The sequence below is a fragment of the Astatotilapia calliptera genome, chromosome 8 (genome assembly GCF_964374335.1).
Source record: "Astatotilapia calliptera chromosome 8, fAstCal68.1, whole genome shotgun sequence".
Taxonomy (NCBI): Eukaryota; Metazoa; Chordata; class Actinopteri; order Cichliformes; family Cichlidae; genus Astatotilapia; species Astatotilapia calliptera.
Window position 1 is genome coordinate 28,863,910 of NC_137429.1, and position 19,249 is coordinate 28,883,158.

A 19,249-nucleotide genomic window follows, 5' to 3' on the forward strand; every position below is an offset into this window, starting at 1 on the left:
AAAATTCTAGAACCAGTATCAGCCATGCAAACAACCAGTACCTGTGAAAGTTATGGTGAGCTCTGCGTGGGGAGAGGGGGCTATGAGATGGTGAGTGCCCTGGGGAACTGAGCTGTCTTGTAGTGGTTTTGATGTAGGACGGGAAGATGGGAGGGTAAGGTTTCACCACAGGACTAGAGCAGGTGGCGGGGTGGGCAGACTTGAGGAGGCGTTTGGCCAATGTGGGGCTCTCCTGAGGAAGTAGTGGGCTAAAGCAGGCGCTGCTCCTCCTAAACTGCTGGTTGGAGGGGGAAGCCTTGGTGCTGGTAGAGGGGCTGGGTTCAGAGTCAGCACTTAAGCAGTCCTCAAGAGACTCAGCGCTGGTACCTGAGCCTAAGTGAATCTCACCTTCTTCAAATACAGTTCTTGAACTCAGTCCCTCTAGTGGCTCAGGACTTCTATGGTTGTCGTCTGGCAGTGGAAGACTGAGATTAGCATCCATCTCAAGCTCCCTCACCTGCTCCTGCTGGGTTTCAGCACTTGCTCCCTCCTCTTCCCCTGTGATTTTCCCAGTGCTGTCAAATGTAAAATCGTGGAAACTGTTACCAACAGTTGTCATGGTCACCGGGCAGACTGTTGCCCCCCCTTCAGTAGCTATGGAAATATCTGTGTGAGGGCACTGCTGAAGCAAAGCATGCTGGTCTTTTGTGCCTGTGGAAACACAAAGAGCAGCTTCTCTTTGCCCCTGCCCCTTTAGCTCCAGATGCCTGTCCTCATTCTTCTCAATAACCTCTACGTTGAAGGGGCTATTCTGTGTGGGAAGTGGCTCGTTTTGCTTGACAGAGCCAATAATAGATCCTCCCTCCAGGAATGACAAGGCATCAGACCCCAGCTCTAATTCTGGGGTCAGGTCAAGCACCTCAGGAGGAGTTAATTTAACTACCCCATTACTCTGTTTCCTCCTATCCTTTCCTTCCCCCCAAATTAGATTCCTTCCTCCCCCTCCTTGTGTTTCCACAATTGAGGTAACCCCCCCATGCTGCTGTTGCTGGAGCCTTATAGCGAGCTGGATATCCGCAAGCAAATCCTCATGGTCAGCTGCTGAGTGGAAACTGTAGATATCAGTGTCTGATCCTGAGCTCCCTCCCTTCTGCCCTCCATCTTCTGCAGGAGAGTTTGCGGTCGATGCTTTCTGCTGCATCTCATGCTTCTCGTCTCTCTCATCTCCATCATCCCTTTTCCCCTGCTTCTTTCTCTTCTCAGGAAAGGCAGCCTCAGTGTCCGACTGCCCCAGCTCATCTGCAGACAGATCAGGTGTTTTTGTGCTGTCCAGCTCATCGTGCTGAGATGCTAAAACATCCTCTTTTGAGCCTTTCACTGATGAACACACGTCTCCTTTTCCTTTAAGGTTACCCTTTCGCTTCCGGATGGAGAAAACAGAAGACTTGGACTCTGATTTATTTTTATTTTTTAGTCCTGTGCCGTTCGTCACTCCCCTTCCTCCTGCACTGCCTGTTCCTTTACCTCCATGTTTACCATGGAGTTTCTTTCCTCCTTTTTTTACGTCCCCTCCTCCCTCTCTCCATCCTTCATCTAGCGATGGGTAGCTTCCGTTGCTTGATGCTGCTGCTGCTTTCTTTTGCTTTGTCTCTTGGTTACCCATGTTGATGGAGCAAGAAAGCTCGATGACTAGCTGCCGCTTCCTCAGGTCATGCCTAGAAGAGCTTCTAGGACAATATTTAGATGCTCAATTTCAAGCTTCTTGCCCAATTTGTGGATGCACGTCTGGTGAAGGAGGAGCCGCTGCTGCGGCTGCTGCTGCTATTGATGATTGTTCTTTTAAGCTCTCCTGTGTGACGATCTTCCTTGTTGTTTTCCGGTGACGAAGGCTCGCGTGGCAGTGATGTTGACACTGATGCAGAGTAGACATATGGCTCCCTCTTCTTCCACCCCTTTCTCACTCTGTGTTACCCTCCCCCTCATCTCCATCTGCTGAAAGGAATGACGCAGGCACTGTGTGCTCAGTAGAGTGCTTTTTTGTGAGGTAGACTGGGAGAAATGGAAAGACTGGAATGGAGGCACAAATCTTTCAGGACCTGGGAAGAATAAAGGTGCTGCTGGTAGCTCACACACTGTGCAGCTGGGGATAGGTTATAAGGGCCTTCATGTTGGTCTTTGAACTAAAAACCAACATGAAGGATAGATTTTTCTTAATAAAAAAAACAGTTATTAAAATATCTGTCAGAAATAGTCAAAGCTGAATAAGATTACAGTTTATAAGCTGAAATGGATCATATTCTGTGTGGTTCAGACCATATAAATATATTGTCTCATAGCAGTTAGCCCCACTAACTATAATGTCAATGTAAAAAAGAGCTTGCAAATGAAAAGGAAGATTGTGTTTAAAATGTGTAGTGGCAGAAAAAAAGGTTCTTTCATTCAGTTGATGAGCTGAACTGAGACTTTTAACTTACTATAACAGAAAAACTTGAAAATAGAGACGACTCTGAAAGGACTTAATCAGATTTAAACCTGTGCATCTGTGAATACTTTCAGCCTCAAATGCACTTGAATTATCCATTCAAAGAGAGTTGTTCACAGTGGAAACACATGGGCTCTTTAATGACTCTTCTTTGTGAAACATCTTTAGCAAGCAAGCAATTTATTTATATAGCACTTTCAGAACAACACAGCTGAACACAAAGTGCTGTACACTTGGCATGCCACAAATGATACATGAATAAGTTTAAAAAAGGAGAGAGAGATTTACTCAAAATAAATAAATAAAATAAATAAAAACTTAAAATAATACAATTAGCACAAAATAAAAAGTATGCAATGATAATTAGAATTAAAAACAATAAAATGAGCACAATAGATTAAGAACAATAAAATCAATAAAATCAGGGTCATACTACAGAAGCGTAGAGCTGCCACCCAGGCAAAAGAAAAATACAAGTGTATCACGTTATAACGTGAAAAGTTTATTGTTCTAACAAGATACTTTTCCTGTTTGTACAATATGCTATCATGTTTGTACAATATACTTTTCACGTTTGAACAACATAATATCACGTTATTACAATATCATAATTATCACGTTCGTACAATATGAATATTATATTGTACGAACGTAAAAAAAATACCATTACAATAACATTTTTATTGTAAGAACGTAAAACGTGTTGCGTTCGGAAACCCAAATCCATGGTAGTTGTGGAGAGCTCACGCTCTTCAGAACTGGCACTTAACTTTGAATGCCCTGCTTTCAACATGGACACAAACACTGATAGCCCACTTCTGAGATTTCTTCGGAATCGTGGTGTACCTGAGGACTGTCTCTTATGAATGCTACAAGAACACGTAAGCGCTCTCTTGAGGGGGAAACTTGTAAAACTCGCTTTTTACGAAGTTACAGCGTCTAAAAATATGACATATTGCTAAGTTAGCAACCACAGCGGTTTTCGCTTCTCTCGCTTTGACTGCGTAAGGACGTAACGGTAGGCTGCATTGGTGTGGATCTATATGGAATGGAAAATGTAAAACAAATTAACCCGCTGTATAAAACTGGGTCGTTGTATGACCACATGTTACTACTTAACCCGTATGCAGATTCCAGGTTTCTTAAATATATCGCTATATTATGTGATGCACAATGTTTCCTTGTTTATCTAAAAACAAATGAATTAAACTTTGTTTATATTGATATTTGGCTTCAATTAAAAAAAAACAGTGAGTTCAACCCTTTGTGCTCTGTGCAACTGAAAGATACGTGAATACTAATTTACTTTTTCAAAGGTGGGCGTTGTATATACTGTAATATTTCTATTAATAACATGTTAGAGAATCTCATTAATGTTGCTGGCATAGAGAGAGGAAAAGAATAAATGCTAAATATTGATGCCTGCCACTAAAATAATAACAGACAATTATCAAAACACATGTTAAATGTACATACATTTTTTAGTGAGGTACCTCATGTGGTGTGGCAGCAGGTATACCTTGTACTTCTGTATAGTAATAAATATCTCTGTTATTACAGATTGATGTCACAGTGATTGATTTCATGGATGACAAGACCCTGTCTGGTTACATCCCAACATATGGTGACCGGATAGCTGCCAGACGGTTCTGCTTGGAAAACAGTGGTGCAAGTACTAAGGAATCAAGAAAAAACTCATTGCTCGAAAAATTAAAGGAAAAGATGGGAATCAATGAAAATGAGAAGAAACCTGATCATGAGGAGGCATTTGTTTCTAAGAGAAAAAGAACATATGCAAAAAACAACAAATGGGCTGAGAAAAAGACTCGAAAAATTGAGTTAGGGTGGATCCATGAAGGTAAACAAGTGAGAAAGCGCAGAGGAGGAGGAACAAGGACCTTTGATGTGCCCAAAGACTCCAAAAAAGCTGACATATTACAGTATGCTAAAGATCTTTTCTTTCCAAGTGGAAAAAGCAAATTTGGAAGATGGGAGGTGTTCAGTCATGACATATTAGACTATCAGGAAGAGGCCGTATTTGATGAAGATGTCACAGTTGGAGAACTCTATTCAGCACTTAAAATGGGAATGTTGAGATTTTACTCTTGCACAAGAAGATTTTCCAATGATGAAAATGGATATGAAGAAGCTTCTCACACTGTTGTGATCTCATCATCAGAATCTAGGAATGCTGATGAAGATGTATTATTAGACACATCTGAGGTAATGATTGGACCCTACCTTGGAGAGCCTCTGCCTTGTCAACTTGATGACACTGTAATAGATGAACCATTCCTGCAGTTTGAGGAAGATGATCTGGTCATCACATCCATTACACTTCCTCCAACAAACACAGCAGTCAGTAGTCCAGATACATCTATAAGCAATGAAGCAATAAGCTCTGCAGGATCATATGATGTTGTCTGTGTTACCACCAAACTTCACAGGGTTACTATTCTGGAGGAGATGATCAGCCAGTTCAAAGATCCAGCACTCCTCATACACCCTCTAAAATACACCTACATTGATGAAAAAGGAGCTGATGCAGACGGTGTATCAAGAGATGTGTATGCTGCATTTTGGTCAAAGTTTGTGGACAACACAGCTGAAGGAGAGGAGTGCAGAGTGCCATCACTGTCTCCTAAATGGCAAGAAGAAGAGTGGAAATCCATGGGTAGAATTTTACTGAAGGGATTTCAAGACCATGGATATTTCCCTTGTCGCCTTGCTCCTGTTTTCACAGTGGCACTCATCTTCGGTGAGAATCAAGTATCAGATGATCTGCTGTTTGAAAGTCTTCTCTTTTACCTAAGTCAATCAGATAGGGATCTGATAACAAGGGCACTAAAAGAAGATCTTTCAGATGAAGACAGGGATGAAGTGCTGGATCTCATGGATCGCCTGGATGTATCAGTGCTTCCAACCAAAGAGAACTTAAAAGGCCTTCTTCTGAAAGTCGCACACAAACAATTAATCCAAAAACCAGCATATGCCGCAGAGAAAATGTCCTTAGTTGCAAGCTACTTCCTAAAAGAAGCTTTTCAAAGCCCACAAGATGTCCTACAAATGTATGAGGATAAAAAGCCAAAAACGAGAAAGCTTTTGAAGTTGCTTACTGCCTCTCCCACCACTCAAGCAGAGAAGCAGAGCTTCAGATTTCTGCACCAGTACATCAGAGGACTTGACGATACAGGGCTCAGAAGGATGTTCAGGTTTCTTACTGGGTCAGATGTCATCTGTGTTGACAAGGTTGAGGTACTGTTCACGCCTGTGGATGGACTGGCACGACGACCTGTGGCACACACATGCGGCCCTCTTCTGGAACTACCATGGACATACACGTCCTACCCAGAACTACGAAATGAACTGGACAATGTTTTGGCTGCTAAAAGCTCTTATGAGTTCAGCATAGCTTGATTAAAGTCCATCATGTTTAAACCAAAGAATGAAAGGTTTGCACTAACAATGACTGGCTATGAAGCTCTAAAGTTTGTTAAACCCACAAACAGGGAACACATCATTGTATAAAAAAAGAAAGAGCTTAAATTTCAGGGAAGTGTTTTATTTCATATTTGAATTTATTTTCAAAAATTGTGGATAACATCAATTTGTTTCCACCATGAAAAATGTAAATTTCAGTTTAAATTTTCATACTTAAAAGTTTTACTAGTTTAAATGTTAACTAATTATGTTTAATAAGTTCATATGGTTAGCAGCAAGAGGTGAACTATGCTTATTATTAGTTCTTATCATGTGTCAAGGTCCTTTTCCACAGGTCTGTGGTGCAGTTTTGTAGGATACAAAATGTCTGCTATAGAGGGGATGTTTTGTTTAGTAATAATTCAATTCAATTATTTTCAAGTATATTTTTTTTACCTTTCCACCAGTCATTTGTTTAGAACATATTTTAAGGGAATAACTTTGGAAGGCAATGTGTTTGATGCAATAGTTGACTGGAATAAAAGACAGAAAATTGGCACATAAGTTAAGTTTTGTAGTGTTTATCAAGAGTCCGTGTTTTCTTCTCCTTGAACACAAATAAAAGGGAGGTTAACATCTAACAGTGTCTGTTAATTATTAAATAATGCAGAATTTTTACATTTACCAGTTTACAAGAAACTGTTCGTGGATGAATAGCAGTTGCACAATGTGTTCAGTAAAATTGAAAACAATATTTCATGAATGATAATGTATAGGATCAGCAGTTTAAAAAATGTTTTTTTGACAGTCTTAAAACAGAAATCAGATATAATAGAAATTCCGTTAAAAAATAATTGGAAATGCCAAAAGGTTGGAGTACGCAGATTTGGTTAAATATATTTAGACATGCTTGCTTGCTACTATCTTCAACCGAAAATCCAAACAAAATAATAATGAATGTCTTTTCTATTGTTTATTGCACAAATAAAACATTGTACCCAAAAATATATGCGTAAAAATTCCCAAAGCCCAATTATATTTAGGTTTATAAGTCCTTCAGTATATAGGCTCTCAGGAAGAGATACAGTTCAATGGATTCATCTGCTGTGCTTGGTGGAAGTAAGAAGTTCTCTGACATTATAAGGCAACACAAGCTGAAAACGGTTTCATCACAGGTATAAGGTCCTCTCTGTTGACATTCTTGCTTACAAGCATCCACTGCCTCCCGAGAAACCTCTTTCAGATGATCCTGTCCTCCAAAGAGATGAGGGATGGTGTACATGAGAATCGGACGTCCACTTGGAGCAACTGCATTTCTGCTTCTGCGTATTATGTGGGTGTTCCACATATGTGCAACTTGCTGCAGCTCTTCCTATTAAATATTAAAAATTAAAAAATCTCATATCAGTAAAAGAACACATTTCTCTTGGCTCAACATGTTACCCAAAACGGCGCTGGCACGGCTGGCAACCTTAACCCAATTTCCCTCGGGATGAATAAAGTATGATCAATCAATCAATCAATCAATCAATCAATCAATCAATCAATCAATCAATAGCACCACACAGTGACAGTCGGAAAAACAGAGTTCATCAAAAATACTCAACAACAAGAATAACAGTGGTAGACATGTGATACTTTGGAAAATTTTAAGTAATTTTCACATCCAATGGAGTGAAGCGAGCATGGGAGTTATGTGTTCTCTTTTACGAGTTCTGGTTAAAAGTCATGTAGCAGCATTTTGGACCAGATTAGAGGGTAAAAGTAGTTGACATCCAGTGTGTGTGTACTTCTGTGATTGGATGGTTTGTGCCCATGGAGAATGTAAACATGGACCCCTAGATCTTATCTGAAGCTTTTAGTGCTTGGTCAGAATCACTAACCAAATGTTCACAGAATGTCATATGATTTCATAAAAAGTTATGATTATATTGTGATAGACAAAATCAGAATCATGAAGAGAATGAGTATTGAGATCATGTTGGAATCATACAGTCAAGATATTGACAAGAGATTCAGTTAATGATAAATCCTGTTGAAATAAAACATGTAAACTAAATTAGACATGAAGGATAATGTGTTAATATTCAATTGAATATTCATATGTGATAGAGTTAATGATAGCTTAAGGTAAAGTACAAAATGGGAAAAAAGAAATTTTTATTTAATAATTGTAATGTTTGAATTTAAATCATATATATCAAAGGTCAGAGAGAGAGAATCAATAGAGTATGACTTAAAATAAGGCGGTGTTGGGGAATACATGTACTGGCGTTACGTATTTAAAATAATATTATGAGTAACTGTATTCCATTACAGATACCGCTTAAATAGGTGATAATTAGAATACAGTTACTTTGTTATAATAAATTCAATTCAATTTTATTTATACAGTGCCAAATCACAACAGTCACCTCAAGGCACTTCATAGCGAAAGGGCTTGCTCATATGACCCCCTATGAGCAAGCCCTTTGGCAACAGTTGGAAGGAATGACTCCCTTTCACCCAGAAGAAATACATGGATTATATGGCAGTGTTTTCCTGTTTCATATGGAATACTGGTAATTCTTCGCATTGCCGGAAACCTAAACAGAACACTCAATAAGCTCTGACCATGCAATGCAAACTCTGTTTGCAAGCAACCAAGTCCAAAACAAAAGGTCCCTCAAAGGCACTGGAACTCAGGAAATAGTTTAAAAAAAAAAAAAAAAAACAATTCAGGAGGCCGACCCGGAGGTCGATGGCACAAGAGTCCCTCACAAAGAAGTTCCGGAAGCCGCCCATGTGGATTGTAGGGGCGTCGTGAAAACAGTTCAGGCGGCCAACCACGCCAGCGAAGAAGTCCAGTCAGCGGCCTGGATAAAGCGGCAGCGTGGCTACCGCAGGACCAGAAGAGGCAGGACCAGGCGTTGACAGCACTGCAGGCGACGCCGTGGAAGCCGCAGGTGGTGACACTGCAGGCGACAGCGAAGGCTGGACGGGCCGCTCAGACCCTCCAGCGGAGGCTGAAGGCGGCTGAACGGGCCCCTTCGACCCTCCAGCAGAGGCAGACGGCTGAAACAGTTCTCTTGAACTGCCAGCGGAGACAGACATGGGAGTGGCATGGGAGCCGCGGAGTGCTGGATTGGCTCACTCGAGCCTCCAGCAGGAGCAGAAGCTGGGCCAGTAGATATTGGGACCCCTGGCTGAGTGTGTAGCTGACCAGGTGGTGGAGTGACAAACAGAATTGGTGGGTGAGCTAACAACCGGATGTTTAACTGAGTTGCTGGCTCCGCTGCTGGTACCTGAGCTACAGGGAGCAGAGCAGGAGACTGAGCTGATAACCAAAGTGATGGTTGAGGTGAGAGTGGAGCAGATGGTGGAGTAGATGACTGAGCTAGGGGCTGTGTTAATGGTTAAGCTGCACACTGGGGAGATGGCTGAGCTAAGGGCGACTGAGCAGGAAACTGAACTAGTGGGGACTGAGTAGGGGCAAGTTAGCAGGAGGCCACGCTTCAGGGGACGGAACAGGAGACTGAACTGGAGCCTGAGCAGGTGACTGCAGTGACAATTGTGGTAGTGGAGCTGGTGGTTGGGAAGAAGGCTGAACTGTAACCTCAGTAGGTGACTGAGCTGATGGCTGCCGGGCAGCGGACTGAGCTGATGGCTGCCGGGCAGCGGACTGAGCTACAGGCTGAACTAACAGCAAAGCTAATGACTGAGCAAACTAAGCTGCGAGGGTTTTTAGAAGGGTGGCTGAGTCCTCCTTGCCTGGGCCACCCATGCCAAACAGTTCAAAACAGAGGCTTGCTCTCAAGTCCATGATTATTTGTTTTAGTGCTTTAATGTCCAAGAAACTGACGGGACACGTAGTGGATGACAGGAAGTGATCAACAAACACTACCTCCAGTTAGTGATGTGTCCTGTGTGTCGAAGCTTCGAATCGCGCGTCGGGTAATCGCGGGGGCGTTTTTCTGAAGCGCGTATCGAGGCTTGCGTTGATTACGTATGCAGTGACGTTCGAGGCCTCGCGGGCAGTCCGTACCACGTGACTGATTCGGGAACTGGTTCACCGGTTTGCGCCAGATTCGAAATAAAATGGGCAGCAAAACACAGCTGATTCCCCCATCACATCGTGTTGTGGAATTGGATTACGTACGTGTTACATAGCTACTGGAGTACTGGACACAAATTTCTTTATCCAAACTTGTATAAACTTGCTGTGGTTTTTCTTGCAACCCCTGCTTCATCTGTGCCCTGTGAGAGGATATTTTCAAAAGCAGGAGAAATCCTCTCAAAAAAGAGGAACCGTCTTAAGCCCAGCACTGTGGAAAAGCTGCTATTTTTGAATAAAAACAAATGAAAACTTTACCCTAGTGTCATGAGCACTGTTATAAAGTCACAAGCACATTCACATCACAACTCCCTCCCTTTTTGTTTCCATGTACATTCCTGTGTTAAGCTGCCAATTTATTATACACAAACATTAATTAAATTAATATAATATAAAATTAGTATAGTATTAAATATAACTAATATTTAGAGTTCAGTTATTGGTGTCATGAACAATAGTAATTCCTTTATTCATTCAACTTGAAGTGCCACACACTAGTTTGTGTCATCATTGAGATGTACATAAGCATGATTACGCAGTTACACAATCATCCCAAAAACTGTGTACTGATAGTTTCCACTTTCTCTTTTGTATCAGACATACTGAGACAATATTCAGGATAAATAACCATGAATAGGGATGGGTATTGATAAGATTTTAACGATTCCGATTCCATTTTCGATTCTGTTTAACGATTCGATTCCTTATCGATTCTCTTATCGATTCTTTTTTTTTAAAAAGGAGAACACTAAAGTCGATTAGCTTAGAACTGTGTTTTATATCTTCTCTTTGAACAAGATAGAAATTTAGGAGTAACATGGCCTTACAAACCCAACAGTGAGATCTTAAGAGATCCACAGCCTTCGGCTCTTCAATGGGGTGTCACAGGGTCCCCAGGAAAAAAAATGTATATGTAAAATAATAAAATAAATATTCTCCTGTAGCAATAACAAAGTTTAACATAAATTATTCTGTAGCAATTACACAAGAATATCCAGTAATGTCCCTGCCTACAATTAAACACATTCACTTACCAAAGTGAAATCGGGGGCATCTGCTGTGGCAAATGGGTGCAAGCCTTTGACCACAAACTCAGTCACTGCTCGGTGACATTCGTCTATCCTGGCCTGAAAGGAGACGCTACCGGTAGACTGCAGCGAGAACTGCCAGCATCTGAGCCAGCCAGACTCTGTCTCTCTCATCATGGTTATCTAAATGCAACGCACAGTAATAGCAGGTTTTGTAATAAGGTAAATCGCGCTAACATAATGTGCAATGCTAATTGATTAGTTACCTGCAGTATTAACGGGAGAGGACGTGGAAATGCTACCGCTGCTGCTGGGTTGAGCTTCGCTAGTCCGGAGCGGATCAAAAACACGACATTCGTTGAACGCAATCGCGTGTTTTTTGAGCAAATGCTTTTGCATGTTCGTAGTGTTTCCTCCCTTTGATGAAATCTCTACTTTGCAAGTATTGCACGTTGCCCTGTTGTCATCCTTTCTCATAAAGTGTAACCAAACTTTTGAGCGTTTGTGCCGCTCAGGCGCCGTATTTCCTACTGGGTAAAAGACGCTACTCAACGTGATGACGTCATTCGGGGCGACTGGAATCGATAAGGGAATCGTTTATAAAAGTGGCAAACGATTCCAAGGAATTGAAACAGTGGGAACCGGTTCTCAACAAGAACCGGTTTTCGATACCCATCCCTAACCATGAAAAACAATTTATTTATTCAGTTTAGCGGTTTACACATCACATCATTATAATCATTGAGCCCGTTTCACTTGAATTGTCCACTTGATGACGCAGTAGAGCAAATGAATCATCACAATGCTTCGAACCATGAGTCGACCAGTTGGATGGGAAGCTTCAGTTCATCATGAGGCTTCATCTCACCATCACTACCTCCAGTTGCTTCTTGTAGGGATCCGCAGCATGGATTATCCTCCGGTAGAAATTCCCTAGTTGCTCTAACCATTCCTCCTCCAGGCAAAATGTGAGTCTACTGAGTCAATTTTGTGGTCGTGTCCTTTGTCTTGATTCAGCTGTGTGCAGGCAGGAAGAGGACCGTAAATGCAGAACTCACAACACACGGGAATAACTCAAAATGCAGCTTTATTGCTGACACATGGAAAAGATGCAGAACTAAAGTAAACTGGAAAATATAAACTAAACGTCTCCAAGAGGACCACACAGCATGAGGGAGGACACAACACTGACACAGAGAAACACAAGACTTAAATACACTGGGGAATAACGAGGGGAATGAGACACAGGAGGACAGCACAGCTGGGACAAATCAGACATGATGTGACCAAAGGGAAGCAAAATTCAATACATTCACCTAGGACACAGACCTTCAAAGTAAAACAGGAAACATAACACTGAGCTGCAGAGTTGACTAGGGGATAAAGCTGACAGGGGAGACAGAAACACAGAGACCAAAGACAAGAGAGGCACATAGAATACTAAATACTGGGTCAGTGACCCAGGACCATGTCAGAAAGTAAACATATTACTGATACAGAAATAGTTTTCAATACGAGATCACTGCAAAGAGCGCAGCCTTGCCTAATGTCCACCCTGTTACTCATTAAGTGTGCCTATGCCAAAAGGCACACTTATTACTATTGCTCGGATTTATTATTCTTCTTCTTATTATTATTATTATTTTCCTTTTTCAGCCTGAAATTTTCACGCGTATATATGTTATATCATTTTGTGCGGCTGGATCAGGAATAGTGTGCTATGACTTTTGGTGTTTATTACTTCTATAGTTTTTTAAATATGAATATTTTAATGCAAGTTTTTGCCCATTGAAATGAATGGGAAGGAAAATGAAACTTACCGGTAAGTGAAACTTAATTTGTGGTGTGTTGGCTCACTCTAGTGGTATGTCCCCGTATTTGGATTACCATAATGACGACAATATCAACGGCGCGCACAGCGTCGGTGCTTTCAGGAACCATTGGAATTCTTAAGGTTGCGCGAAGCATTGAATAGTTATGGTAACGGCAAGGGTGTATGCTTGATGGAAAACTGCATATCCCACAATTCATAGCATGCCTCTACCCAGTCAAACAATGGCGGCTGCCACTTCGTTTAATATATTCCTCTTATTCATGTTTCTAGGTCACAAAGTAAACTTTTAAGATATTTTCAGGTGAGAATGTAGGTGTGTAAACGTCAAATATCTGCTCGTTTTGTCAAAACATCCCATATTGGCAACAGATTTTTCACGATGTTGGCTAGCTAGCCGGCTAGCGACGCTTCACTCAAAAGCACCCAGGCTTGGCTTTCAGTGAGGCGTCTCTAACTCCTTTCATCCCCGATCGCTCCGCAAACAGTCTTTGTCTTAGCTGGACTTATTTTTCGTTTATATGGGCCGATGATGCTGGTCGATGAGGAAAAACTAACTGAGTTGTTTGGTGGTGGCTAACGCGGAGCTAGCTAGCTAGCCACCGGTATGTGTCTCTTTCCCCTCTTATGTGGGGAAAGAAACATGCGAGGCGGCCGCTGATCGACCGGTTTTCAGGCGAGAATGTAGGTGTGTAAACTTCAAATATCTGCTCGTTTTATCAAGAAGTCCCATATTTTATCAAGAAGTCCCATATCTCTCACGATGTTACTGCTAGCGCCGCATGGCAGCTAGCCGGCTAGCTGGCTAGCGCGGCTTGTGTGACACCCAGGCCGGGCTGGCTCACACATAGGCCGGCTCACGCTCTCGTTCCATCCCCTAGTCTTTCTTGATGACTCTTGGTTGGCTGCTGGATTTATTTTTCATTTATATGGGCTGGTGATTCATTTATTCATTTTAGTAACGGTAAAAACAGTGAAAGGTGGTGGATTGTCCAGATGCTGTTCGATGTGGAAAAAATAACTCGGTTGTTTGGTGGTGGCTAACGCGGAGCTACAACGGAGGGCAGCGGTGTATGACAGAAAGGAGATGGGGAAAAAGAGAGATGCGAGGCGGCCGCCAAGCGACTGGCCCTGGCTTACACCGAGAGTGGTTCTCTGTCTGGTTTCACCCCCCTCACCCTCCCTCTCACGCCGCCGGTACGAGTGTCCGGTGAACTGAATGTCAGGTAAGACGTTATGTATATTTTCGTTGTGCTGACTTTTTACAATCAGTTACACTGGTCGTGTCCAAATTCATGGGCTGCATCCTCCTGAGGAGGTCGGGTAGGCCGGAAGTAAACGGCCGTGAAATTGGACGGTCTAGCCTTCAGATTAGCGTCGCCGCTGTCTCGGTGGAGTTTAATAAACTCAGCCGTCTGCTCCTTGCTATCTAAAATATAACAGGACACTGGCGTAAATTCTCGACTGTCTCATACTTATGTTTAATCAGGTTTCTGTTTGACGTTTAGTCAGCTGTGTAAAAACCAAGGAGGAGGGAGATTAATAAAGTTTTATTTTATCTAATCTAATAAGTTTAATCTCAGCCAAACCGATTTACTCACGAACAAACAAAACACTGAAAAAAGCCCAACAATAACATCTGTAGGTTGTCTAAGTGAATTATATATTACATTTAACCCGAGTAGCGAAAGTCCGCGATGGTCTGAAAATGATGTGCCGGGAGTTGTGCCGTTCTCGGCCGCATCAGTAACCCTCGAGCTCCCGGCTAGCTGTCGAGCTGGTGGGTAGCAGACGTCTCCGAAAACGTCAAAGCACTTTGGCAAATATGCGATATCTTGATAAACCGAGCAGATATTTGATGTTTACACAGCTACTTTCTCGCCTGAAAATATGTTAAAAGTTTATTTTGTGACCCAGAAAGATTAGTAAGAGTAATTTTAAAACTTAGTAGCAGCCGCCATTGCTGGAAACTGGAGTTTGAAACTGGAGGCAGGAGGCTCCGGTCCATTCGCACCAGAACCTCTCGCCATAAGAACAGTTTCTTCCCCTCTGCTGTTGGACACATGAACAATAACCTTATGACTGTTCTCACCCCTAACACATGACCCTACGCTGTGTTGACTGCATCATTCCATGTTTGGCACTGATCACCACCTGCACTCATGTATATATCATGTATATACCTATCTATTTAGCACTTTTAATTTTTAACTTTTAATTCTTATTCTTATTTTCATGTCTATTTAAGCGTAATTTATGACAGTATGTTTGCACTGAAGCAAACGAGCGGTGTTTGGTTTTACCATAGTTCATGGTGGAGAATGGCTGCTCTGCTGAGTTTTGCTCTCTGTAGCCGTTTGAATGGCAAACTACACTGATTAGCGGCGGCATAGGCACACTTAAAATTTCTTCAGAAATTTTCGCTTTCTAGTTTTATATTAAGATTTAAAAATCTAGTTGGTATTGCTTTCAGAACTGCACATGATTATTTGCAGCTAGGAGGTTGTTAATGCTAGCTGCAAATTGTTAATCAAGTCTAACAGTCTACAGTCTATGAACTAACCTCAGCCAACACCAGCTAACAATGTTAGCTCGGTAACAATGTTACCGAGCTAACATTGGTAATAGTAGTAAATCACACAGCGATAGTACATTCATGTTGTTGTAAAAAGATGGACAATATATCAGGTAATCCAAAGTATTCAGAACACGTTACTCACATTAAGTAACTTAACAGAATACGTTATAAACTACATTTTGGGGCATGTATTCTGTAATCCGTAGTGGAATACATGTTAAAAGTAAGCTTCCCAACACTGAAATAGGGGGACCTTATATCTGAAGAATGTTGGCATCATATCATACAATTGTTTTATAATTTGCTCATATTTGCTCACTAGCACTTTATATAGCCTCTGTAGAAACTATCTACACCCTCACTTATCTTAACTGCACTACTGTATAGCTCTGTGTAAATAATCATTCTGTACATTCGATAATCTTTAATCCTACAACTGTTTACAACTTGCATAGTTCCCATTTCTGTATAGCTGTATATCTCAGATTCTGTAAAGTTATTTATTTCATATTCTGTATAGTTTTTCATATTTATATCCTGTTCATAGCCTGTACATAGCTTGTACTCACTACAGCCTGTACATACTTATAGTTATAGAATATTCACAACATACTTCATACCGTGTACATTATAACATACCATAATAGACCCATTTCTGTAATATACTTACATATCTATATTATTGCTAATATATATTGTAATATATCTATATCACTAAAGCACTTCTGGATGGACGCAAACTGCATTTCGTTGCCCTATACCTGTGCATGTGCAATGACAATAAAGTTGAATTCTATTCTATTCTATTCTATTCTATTCTATATGAGCAAATGAGTATAAAAGGGGGGTGGAGGCCATTATAAAGGGCAATTGTGAAGGGCAATAAAGGGCAATTGTGTGCTATAGGATATGTCGGGCTTTGTTTGATCCCCTACCTCATGATAATTAATGTCTGTATTTTTTTCCCTTGACTTTAAATGTGGAATACTGTACATATTTTGACCCAGATATTGATATTTGTAACTTATGTGCCTGTGTTTTTTTCCCTTCTGTTTGTATTTGGCTCTGCTAATTTGTTGTTGTTTGTCTTGTTTCCAAAAAATTCAATACATCATTGTTTTATTCACTGAGGAGATGATGGAGCGGGTCAGTGCTGGGCTCAGATCTAACCCCCGGCCCAATCCCTTTTTGTCCCCCATAAACCCCCCACCAGAGCGGCCAAAGGTTCGCCCTAACCCTAACCCTCAACAGAGCAATCGAAGTTACATTGCCCAGCCTTGCCCCCCTTAGTTCCTCCTTACCACCTTCATGCCCTGTCTCCGCAGTCTGATGTGTGATGTGTGGAGGGTCCGGGCTGCAAGGATTATGGCAGTGGCGACTTTTCCCAGGAGAAGCTGGGACCCTGTTTACTAGAAGGTTTTAAAATCTCTGTACTTTCAGGTGACAGAAGGAGACATGTGGCCTGGTCAAAACACAGAGAGCTGCACTCTCAAAGATCTTTAAACATAGTAAACATACCTTGTGTGCCACAGACTGCTCCCAAACACGAGGGGACAAGTAATACCTCTAAAACACTTAAGTTGGCTTTATTAAACGTTAGATCTTTAGCTGGGAAAACATTTTTAATTAATGATTTAATCACTGAGCACAGCCTTGATTTTATGTTTTTAACTGAAACTTGGTTGGACCAAAGTAACAGTGGAGCTGTTCTCATCGAGACGACCCCTCCTAACTACAGTTTTATCAGTGAGGCCAGGGTGAGCAGGAGAGGAGGAGGGGTTGCTGTCTTATTAATGAATCATTTCAATGTAAGCAGCTATCTCCTGGAAGTTTTCAGGCTTTTGAATATGTGGCTTTACAGCTGAAGGCCCCATTCATTGAATTGTGCTATACAAAAAAACTTGCCTTGCCTTTATAAAAAGAAGGCTTGTAGGAACATTTGAGGTTGTTCTTCTCGGTCTTCTGGGGATGAGCAAAACATTGTATTTCAAGGTTCATCGGTGGACCCAAAATCAGAAGACTTGGATTTCCTTTTTTTTTCTTCTGGATTACAACTTTCAAGGATGTCTACTGTGGTCTTGTGGATTATAACTTCAAGAAGATCTGGATTTTTACCTTATTCCTAGGGGACTGAATTTCCAAAGGGAGCTACTTTCCTATTAGATGATATCAAAATGGATGAGAGATAAGGGCATCATGGCCAAGGCTAGGGATGGGTATCGAGGTTCCCAGGAGTCCAATTCCTTGGAATCTTTACTCGCATTGAAGTGCTTTATTCTTATCAATTCCCATTTCTAGCCAATGCATACCCATTCTCTCTTCAACAGCTCTCCTTTCCAGATTAGTATTAGAAATGAGCATTAACTCAGGTTAGATTAATTGGATAAGTATAATTAAATATGATTTGATTATGTGATCATTATTTTTTGGTTGTGCTTTTGCTTTGCTTCTGCTAAATTGCTTTAATAAAATATCCCACATTAAAATAGTCTAAATTGTGGACATTCCTTTTTTAAGCCTTTGTGAAATAGTAGTGGTAAAAACCTGTTTATTTTTATAACATTTACAGTGTTCTTAAAGGTTACTGTAACCTTACAAATAACAAATCCTTGAGGACTACTGAAGGATTTTTCAGCTCACTCCAATAAATAAATTGCTGATAAATAAATTTGTCTAAATTTGTCTGCAAAACATTTAGACAAGCCAATGATCTACTGGGTGAACATAGTCTTGTCAAATGAGACCAAAATTAAACTCTCTTGATCTCACTGCACACATTGTGGAGGAGGAGGAGAAATGGCACCTCAAAAACACCATACCAACCAAGTTTGGAGGTGGAAACACTATGGTGGGGATTGTTTTTTGTAGCATGTGGTCATGCTCAAACTTGGCAGACTTCATATAACTAAAGGGAGGATAAATGGAGTGATGTACCAAGACATCCTTGACCTGTTGCCATCAGCCATGATGCTGCATGTAAAACAAGGGTAGACAATGCAAGACAATTCCCAAACACACAGAAAGAAAATTCTCAATTGGAGAAAGAAAATGCATCTTGTGAAATGGCCCCGCCTTGAATCCATTTATAAATCTTTGGAAAGAACTAAAAATCCAAGTTCACACTCTGAAACCTTTAAGATTTGAAGACAGTTTGCGTGAAAAAATGGATCAAAGATCACACCCAAGCAATGCAAGCAGCTAGTTGTACTAAGTATTATATAAATTTCAGTAAGCATGCTCAATACTTATTCCCTGTATCATTCTGTATTATTACACATTATTATTTGAATTGAATCCAGGAAATTATAAATCCTTCAAGATTGTCATTTCATAAATGAAACTAAAATTAATCTACTTGCACATCGTAGTTATTAAGACCAGTACAGTGTGTCATAAAGTAAGTGCGAAAGTGAAGGTCAGAGATTTTACACAAAGTCATTTTATGGGCTCAAACTTTGCAAATATTCAAGTTTCTGGAGATTTTATTTTTATTTAATTTTTTTTAAGTTAAACTGAGAGTTGTTTTTTCACTGAAACTGATTATTTGGCCTCAGGGTGGAGAAACTGTTTAATCCATGAGTTATTTGGACATGTGGGCAATGTAAAGATACACCCACCAAAAACACTGAAGGTGATATATTCTAGTGATTCATCTGTATTACTATGTAATATCTGGTGACCAGTTTTTTTTATGGATATGACGCTAAATACATGAAACGTGATTATTTGGAGTATCTGTGGAAGATAATTATCCATTCCAAATGAAGCAATGAAGATACAATATTTTGGACGATAGGTTTTTCTACTACAGTAGCTTGGTAAAAAAGCAAGAATACAA

General features: G+C 40.8%; 1 protein-coding gene across 2 annotated transcripts in view; it reads right to left on the reverse strand.

Annotated features, from left to right (window-relative positions):
• Positions 1-3,788, reverse strand: part of fmn2b (formin 2b) — a 56,185-nt gene extending 52,397 nt beyond the window's left edge. For both annotated transcript variants that reach the window (XR_013911072.1, XM_026177564.2), the window contains exon 1: positions 42-3,788. Coding sequence is in view for 1 of the 2 variants with exons in the window: in XM_026177564.2 (XP_026033349.2) it covers positions 42-1,642 (1,601 nt within the window). In the remaining variant the exon portion in view is untranslated. The remainder of the gene's footprint in view (positions 1-41) is intronic.
• Positions 3,789-19,249: the final 15,461 nt, after the last annotated feature.